The following is a 9,400-nucleotide window of genomic DNA, read 5'->3' on the forward strand; positions in this document are numbered from 1 at the left end:
ACAAATCCCATCGTCTTTAAAAATAAAACAGATATTCCTTACGGAATGATTGCAGGTGGGGCCAGCAGGCGCGCACTTCGCCCTTCTCGCGACGCTGATCGTCGAAGTCCTGCACTGTTGGCCGATGCTGAAGCAACCGCGAAGAGCCCTGACGAAGCTGATCGTGATCCTGCTGGGTCTGCTAGTGTTGGGCATCCTGCCGTGGGTGGACAACTACGCCCACCTGTTCGGCTTCATCTTTGGTTTCCTGGCCGCGTACGCCCTGATGCCTTTCATCTCGTTCGGCCACTACGATCGCCGACGAAAGGTCTGGCTGATCTGGATCTGCTTGATCCTGATCGTCCTACTGTTCACCCTTCTTCTGACCCTATTTTACAACGTGCCGGTGTACGAGTGCGAGGTCTGCAAGCTGTTCAATTGCATCCCGTTCACGCGGGACTTTTGCGCCTCGCAGAACATCAACTTCAAGCGGGAGGAGCCCGTATGACACACGGAGCCGTGCTTCGAAGTCGAATTCGAAACATCGTACCGCACCGGCCAGGATCGTGGTCGGTCCTGGCGCAGGCGGCTGCTCGTCCTGGCTTTGCTGTGGTATCCTGGACGGAAGCTGGCGCGGATTTGAAAGTCACGTGGAGGGAATCCTCGAAGGGTTCGATGCACGCCTCCTCCGTTGTCGCCAAAGAAACCTGGATGAAACTCGTGTTTGTCCGTCGGACGAACGACACTGCCTTAAAGTTAAATAAAAAAAAAAAAAAAAGAAGCCCGTGACCCTCCATGGGGGGTGGAGGGGGAGGGGACTTGCAGCCGAGCGGACTTCGTGGTCCTCGATGGCATGTAAATATTAGAAACACGCGCCTTTACCGTAAGCGACCATCGTTCCCTGGTGATCGCGAACGGAATGGACTCTCTGGGAGAGCGAACGTTTTACCATCGGGCAAAAGGACGATGATCGATCACCGGGGGAGGTGAAGCTCCGCCCGTTCGGACCGTGGTTTCGAAGATGGAACGAAGAAGGACGGAGAACACGTGTACATAGTCGAACGAAGGACTCTTGTTACATACATATACATACGTACGACGTAAGGGACGACCTTAATAAGTTTAATTTTAGAGGGAAACGAACGCGAACAATGTTGAAAGTGTTGCACGTCTTTCGTCTTCTACGCGACGCAGCACCCCCGTACCTCCGACGCCGGAACTATCTGTGATGGGCCACGCGGTTGTCTTCGAAGAATATTTTTCATAAGCCACGCGCTAAAGAGGTGCAACATCTAAGAGGTGAAATTACGCCACCACCGGTCACGCGAATCGGACGAGCTTAATTTTAAGGTCGGTGTAAGGGCCGTGACGAGGGGGAATGGGAAAGTGTTAAACGATAAGTCTCCGGTGAAACGAATCAATTTTTTATAACGGCGTGAGAGTGATCGAAAGAGAGAGAGAGAGAAAGAGAGAGAGAGCAAGTGACGGGAGAGATATCAGAACACTTAATCAATTTCCACCAACTTGTACATATAAATAAACTCGTAGACGCGAGGGTATCGATTTAGCGGGGGAGGACGACGGTTCGCGGATTTAAGCGCGAGCAACGGTTCATTTCGTTAAAGGTAGACGGGAGAGCAAACGAAACAAAGAAACAAACAAAAAGCACTCGTGACATTCGTGAATGTGTATTTTATTATAACGGGTATGTACATGTAAGAAGAAGAAAAAAAAAGAAAAAAACGTTGTCTGAGAGCCGCGAGAAGGAGAGGGAGCGAGGAAGAGTGAATCTGTTCGTCCGCGTCAATTTTTTTGTCGCGCGTAACGACACTGATATTTAAAAAATAGCAATAGCGAGCATGATGTGCCACAACGTGATGGGAGGGATCGTCGCGAGTGAAAGTGAGATTCGAGCAACCTTTCCTGTCGTCGACATTCGCGATCTTGTTCTTAGTGTAGCATGCTCGGCGGAGGAATTTATTTCGGTTCGATGGCCGGCGATACGAACGAGGAAAACGTGCTTCTCTGTTTGCGTTCAAGCGATTGCCTTGGATACGTTCGTGCTTTTGCAGACCCGTTGATTTTCTCAGCGTCGAGTCGAGCGTCTTGGACAGAAGGATCGAGTATGGCTTTGAGGTCTTGCGATGCCTTCGCGAGACGAAAATTGAACCCTTTCTATCCGTAAGTAAGCCTTCTATGACCCAGACTGTATTTTATTTTTCACCACAATTAGAACCGTAGGTGTTTAATAACGGAATATGAATCGAAAGACGAGAAGGAGAAATAGTAAAATAGTCGTGAACGAATTGTTTGTAGGTCACACTTTTGCTTTAAAATAATAATTAAATCAGACTTCAAAAATGTAGATAATGACTTCTAAGTCAAGTGGGTTTATTGGGGAGGGGAGGGGGGTCGTAACTGAATGTGGTAGAAGAGTTTTGCAACCAAAGTCTAGAGAAACTGTTTCTACTATTGATCAGCCGTAATGTAGTTAACTAGTATAGTCAGTCACAAAAGTCAACATGCAATCTATAAATTTACAACGTTGAAGAAAATACGGGAAGAGTTATTCGAATCCCTTGAAATATAATTAAATTATAATTTTTTAAATATATAAGAATCTGTGTTTCCAATTTAAAAGTTTCCACATCGTTCATTAAAATAATGCACAAAAATAAGTTTGAACAAAATTAGTCGTATTGGAACAGGCACATCTAATTAAATAAAATTTATCTCGTAATTATTGACAAAACAAAATTCACTGTGCATTCCTATTAAAAACTGTGATATATAGAAATAAATCTACTTAATTTCATAGTACACAAGTTATTTATTTGCACTGTAATATATTTATTTCTGTTACGAATATTCAAAAGTGTAAATGTTTGATCAATCGTCGCAAGACCTTAAACCGTACGTGTAATTAACAAACACATCATGACACTATAGCGAAAAATATAAACCTACTAAAAAATTGTAAGGAATTTGAGAGAAAATATTAAAAATCTATCTTAACTTTTAATTCATTTATAAGCATCGATTCCTTCTTTCAAGAACATTCGAATAGTTTTTAAGAACACCAGAAACCTGCTGGGTTGATTACACTATGTTAATATTTATAAATGTAAAGGCATGGTTTTCTATCCTCGTACGTGTTGAGCATGCCACAAAAACGAGTAATGATTTATGATATGGGAATTATAATAATTATCATAATATTGGTAATTAACATTACCATTATTAATATAATTAAAATTAACATGGTAATTACCTCTGCATAAATATAATACTAATTGGAGCCACGGGGACGCTATTTCATGAATATAAACGCACGTTTCTGAAACATTATAACCGCTTAACGATTTAATAATTAACGATTACTAATCGTATAACTAGTAAACAATTTTTATACATTTCTCTGAATATTCGTTGTTGTTGCTTGAGACTACGAAATTAAAGGAAAAGAAAAACTAAAATATTTCTTTTTTTCGCCAAAAATGCGTGTATAAGGTACAAGAAAATTAAGACCGGTTCGATATGGAAATTTTTACTTTATCAATGTAAAATTAAGAAAACCGTATCGATCGTTTTTTCATTCGTATTCATCATTTTCCTTTTTGCTGTAGATTAATAGCTTCTTGGATCATGGCAGGCGCGACAATTACGATAATCGAAAACCATGCTCTCGATGGTAAAACCAATTCGTCGTACCTCGACTTAATTCGTCTTTGTATTTTGTATTTTGGACGCGAACTATCATGCTTCCTTTTATCGAATATTTTTTTACCATTCGCCATGCTGCGCACAAGTTTCCACCACATACGTTCTCAACGACCAGTCGACACGTGTTTCTACGTGGAAACCTAATCGAATCAATGTTTATAAAATGATTAAACGAGAATTGATGAAAGGGCTGGTCATGTTCTCGGGGACGCGTTGAGGTAGGCGATTATTCTCTTTCGCAAAAATTACTATTATTCCGCGAATTAGAGCACACTTAATTGCACACGTTCAGTTGTAAATACCAACACTGAGGGTGATTCTTAATTACATGATAAAACATCAAGCGATAAGTCTACAGTCCAGAGCATAAAACAAGATAAATATTCTACATAAACTAGAATGTCAAAATTTTAATTTCTGAGTTGATATCTAATTTATTAGCGTGTATGTACAGTATGTTTACGTCTTTCAGCTTTAAACGAGAGTGCAATGTTACATTGTTCATAAAAAATATATGATAATCATTGTATCCAATATCGATTAATAAAATTGCAGAAAGTCTAGAGAATGTTCTCGACTTTTTTGGCTCGTTAGAGCATACAAATAACCGGCCAAAAAATTAGAGAACGTCCCTCTTAATTATCGTGTATTGATATCAAAGAGCAAACTGATGTACAATTACTTCTTATTACACGAAATTATGAAAACTTAAACTTTTGGCCTATTTTCTTTGAAATTTTATAAAATATGTGGTATAATTCGTGCAATTAATATTTTTTATGTGTTAGAGAAAAGGAAATAAAACATAATATATGTTTGACCTGTTCGAAGTTTTTGTATTTCTTGCGTTTTTGACGTTTAACATTTCCTGATAATATTAATAAATATATGACTGGATATAGCTGTGACAATTTAAGGGCAATGTATAGTATTTTCAACGTCCTTAATTTATTATAACACTGTACTCTGGATTTGCCTCTGAGTTATTAGCATATAATTGAGAATGACCTTATAGATTTTCTCTTCTTACCGTAGAGGAACGATATTTCAGCAAAATACAGGAATATTTGGCAATAAAAAACTATCAAAGCCTACTCTACTTTGGATTTAAATCGCTTACAATTTCATAATAATTAATCGTGTAAAAGTCTAGGAAAATTTCTGCGAGAGAGACGTCCTGCGAAACGTGAAAAATTACAGGCTCTCGACGAGAATGAAAAAATAGGGACAATTATTTGACCACGCACACAGTATTTGTAATTTGCCTCGATTACGCGCGAACGTATTAAAAGTACGTAGACACTGTATCGTGACGTAAACTGTAGTACTCGACTCATTGAATCATCAATATCACGTATTCTCATGATTTCTTTTTACTCTGCCGTTGATTTTCCCTGGGAGGACGCAATCTTCGTTTTCTAAATCTTGCCTCGAAACTCGAAAACACGCGACGCTTGATTTCCCAGCATTACACCGGCGGGAAGTTGAAAGGTTCACTCGCGATTTGGTCGAAAGTCAGCTTCAATTGGACGGAATCGAATCGCGTAGGAACAAAATTTTGACTTCCCGCCGATTATTTCGATCATCGCGACGAATCATTATCGTTGCTTGGCGGCGTGCGAAGCGTGAAACTCAAATTTTCAACGACGCGTTCGAAACTTTGTGATAAAAGCTGATTTGAGCGAACGAGAACGATGAGTGGGAGGGGGGGTATGAACGAAATGGCACTGGGATTGCAAATAGGGAGGAAAAAGGGGGTTCAAGACCTTCGAAGACACACACACCACCACCACCAATACACTGAAAATTTTTCGGATTATATAAATATATAAATATATAAATATGAGTATATAAATATACACGTATACATAAAGTACGGATTAAGGACCGAGGTGGACCGTGGCGATTGTCGACAAGCAACATATTGTTATTATTGTAAATGTGTCATATACAGGTAATAGCATGCCATACGAAGAAACCAGCGGAGGGAACGAGTAAAATTCGAGAATACCTTCGATATTTCCATACCGATCACGGCGAGGTGGAATGTCGTCTTTCGCCGCGGAGACGATGAGATTGCGTTTACGTTTGCCACCCCTTGGGAGAGAGAGGGTGGAAAGGGCCACGAGGGTCTGTAGTAATGAACGGATCAAATAATACCGACGAGTTGCATTCGCTTGGACAATGATTTTCCTTCTGTTTGCCCGTCGTTTTTTATCGTATCGCGACAAAATTCTGGAGCTCTATATTTGATTTCAAAAGCGTTCAATGAAATCTAACTAAATTCGAGCACTTCTGACGACTTTAGCGAATTATTTGATTCGATCGAATATATCCATTAAATTGTAAAGAGTTTCAACCAAGTGGTCACTGAATTCTCTTCTCAAGAATCAACTTCGAATGCGGGTATCTTATCAATTTTTACGTGTTTCTTTCGTAAAAAAGCAAATCCTCGAATGGAGCTCGACCATGATTGTTAAAACGAAAATCTCCGGAAATCCGATTCGCCACGGAATCCTCTCTCCTACGGCAGGGCATCGTCCAAAAGTGCTTAACGACGTTTAATTCGAAGGAGAACCATCCGACGTAGAGATTGTGTTTGTTTGACGTACTCGTTCGAGCTACTCGACTAGTCCCTCGACGAGAGGCCGCTAAAAAACACGTGCGAGTTTCCCCGATCTAATTATCGACGCGTGGAACGATTTACATGTAACACACGGAGGCCCTCTCGACGATTCGCTCTCGATCCGTCGCGATGAGGATAACTGAGCATACAAAACACGAAAACGTGACGAGAGAATAATAAATACTAACGACGATAAAGTGGTAAATGCGCGCACCAAAGGGAAAATAATAAAAAAAAAAAAAAAAAATACAAACGTAACGATGTCTTGTAAATAAACGTATGCGTCGAAAATGGACCAAGGACCTAAATAGTGCAGCTCGTGTAAAATTGATATCCCGATCTCGCTATCACGTAGACGAGCTCGGCTGGTAGGATCGTTAAGTAAAGCTACAATTTATCCTAACGTTGTTCAAAGCGGCGTAAATGCATCCTTGACGCAGCCAGGTAGTCCCGGTGCAAAGAATCGTCGCGAAGATCGACCATTGCTTCGACTTACTGCCTTGAAGAGCATCGAGAGATTAATTATCGTTCGAGACGATACGTAGACGATTGGCTGATCCGAATTAGAAACGAAGCAACGTTTTGGGCAGGCAACATACATCGACGTAACCATTTTGCATTCGTTCGTAAAGGATTCACAAAATTATAATTTTTGGTTAATTGCTCTATACGAAGGTGGAATCGTCCTTTTGTTCTTTGAAATCAATGAATCCAGAAATTATTTTCTTGTGTTTTGAAGGAACCCTACGGTAATATTTTTTTATTTCATAGAGTCACGAAACAGAGTTTAACATCGAACGATGCACATTCTGGACAATTGCATTCGATTTAGACGGTCGATTTTAATCAAGCACTGGAATTTTCGAACACCAATCTAGCGCTTAAACAATATCGACACAACTCTAAGCTAGAGTCGACAGCCGTCAAAAACTTGTTTAAGCCCTCATGTCGACTGCAATCGACAGCTTTTAATTGAATCTAGCTCCGCGCACCTACTCAACGAGCGTTCACCGTTAACGAATACAAATTTTTCGTACAGTAATTCACAATTTCATTTTGAACGTTCTTTATGAAACCGGTTCGAGAACAATTCATATGCGATCAATAGTGTAACGAAATATTCAAGAAAAATTAGACGCATTTCATTAGGCCAAGTGAGGGCCACCTCCCTTGTTCATTGTAAAAAGACATTAATGAAAAATGCACTGCCAATCAACAGAAAAATGACCTTATCCAAAATTCTGTTCATTCGGTCCACAGAAGATGTAATTTCTAATAATAAAACTATTGCAAATGCACTTCGTCGGATCAAGCGAGGGTCGTAGATGTCGTCCATTGTAAAAAGACACTGAAAAAGCAGCAGAGAAATCTTCACCTTAAAAAATCTGTTCATTTGGTTCACGAAAGGTTTCTTATATTGAAAAATTAGAAACGAATTTCATCGGGTCGAATCAAGATCGTCCATATCGTCCATTGTAAAAATACATTAAAGACAAAAATTCGGCATTATCATCTAAGAGAGAAACCTTCACTGCCAAAAATTTGTTCCTTCGGTTCACGAAAGACGTAATTTCTAATGTTGAAAGATTAGAAGCATACTTGCGTCGGGTTAAGCGAAGGTCGTCCATGTCGTCCATTGTAAAAAGACATTAAGCTAACAATCGACGCCAAATATGTACAGAAGCCTTCCCTTCCACGAAGAGTATGTTCGACAAGCTTCGCAAGAGACGTCTCGAGGGATTCGAAATCCTCCAAAAATGAATATTTGATCAAAGCCAAAACAGTGTTCACAGAGAATAGTAGATATTGTTCGAGGCAGAGGCTTCTTTCTCGCGACGATCGCTGCACCCTGGATCCTGGATCGTCCTCGGTGCTCCAGTCCGGAGACAGAGCGAATCCATGCGAGAGCAATTTATTCTAATGACAGTCCTCGATCCCCTTTTATATATATACATACATACTTTAAGAAGATTCCACCACAGCCGCGCGGTATTATTTTTCTGTATCCCTGTATCTATAACGAGTGATATAAGCATTAAACGATGGACTTAAGGGTTACGAGTAATACGACTGTACTATTAACGATTATTATGATTACTTCGCCAGTTTTGTTTCCATCTAGTAATCGGTAAGGTTTTCGATTACGATTATTATTACTGATCATAAACGATGCATTGTAATTGTCGCTGTTATATACAATACATACATACGTGCGTATAGGCATACGGTATGTGCACGCGTGCAGACGCGCGCATGCGCGCGCGCTCCTGATGCACATACGTACGCGTATATAAGTCTCTTGAACAACATATTAATTTAATAACAATAAAGAAAACATGAAACTCATCTCCTGGATGTGTTGTTGTCTGTTTTGCATTTGCTTCGGAGGCCCGTTAATTTTTTTTCCTTTTTGAATCATTGTTTCCCGCGCGATTTTCTGGGAGATTGATTTTTACTGTTTTCTTTTAATTTTTTATTACGGGGGAAATTTATCGACAAATTGGGAATTTGATTCTTCTTTTAACGTTCCGATAGCTTCTTAGTTTTGGAATTTTTGCCTTTTTGATTTCGGTAAATCCATAAACTACGGATTTGATAAATGATCGTTTTAAATATATGATGCATGTATTTCAATATTTTGTACGTATATTTTATATGATATTAGGTAATCTATTGTTTTGTATTTTTTCGGACAGGTTTTGTGCAGACTTCGCAACGAAGGAAATAAATAATAAATGTTCATATTACTGTGATCATGGTAGCATTAATAACCATTGCTAGTACGATAATTACAATTCTTATTTATTTTCTTTAATTAATATTTACCTAATTGTGATCACCTAAATTCTGTTTATAATTAAGAAAATCAAATTCCATTTCATTTTTGTGCCCTTGCAAAGAACAGATCTAGTTATATTTATTTAAATTTAACACTTAATAATCCGCATGCATTTTTTAAAGATGCTGTATACTAGTTGCCAATGGTAAGTACCTTCGCCGATCAAATTTTGTATTTCGCGATTAACGCAATGAATGACAAATCGATTTCATTAAAATTTACTGGTCTCTGCG

General features: G+C 39.4%; 2 protein-coding genes across 5 annotated transcripts in view; one reads left to right on the forward strand and one right to left on the reverse strand.

The window, feature by feature from the left end:
* Rho-5 (rhomboid-5) overlaps nt 1-8,674 on the forward strand; it is a 300,427-nt gene extending 291,753 nt beyond the window's left edge. For all 4 annotated transcript variants that reach the window (XM_076765407.1, XM_076765409.1, XM_076765410.1 and 1 more), the window contains one exon: nt 56-8,674. In XM_076765407.1, the coding sequence (XP_076621522.1) occupies nt 56-487 (432 nt within the window). In that variant the 3' untranslated portion in view covers nt 488-8,674. The remainder of the gene's footprint in view (nt 1-55) is intronic.
* The window catches only part of LOC143341964 (uncharacterized), a 208,775-nt gene that overhangs the window by 110,778 nt on the left and 88,597 nt on the right, over nt 1-9,400 (reverse strand). The window lies entirely within an intron of this gene.

The sequence above is a fragment of the Colletes latitarsis genome, chromosome 5 (assembly GCF_051014445.1).
Source record: "Colletes latitarsis isolate SP2378_abdomen chromosome 5, iyColLati1, whole genome shotgun sequence".
In the NCBI taxonomy this organism is placed as follows: Eukaryota; Metazoa; Arthropoda; class Insecta; order Hymenoptera; family Colletidae; genus Colletes; species Colletes latitarsis.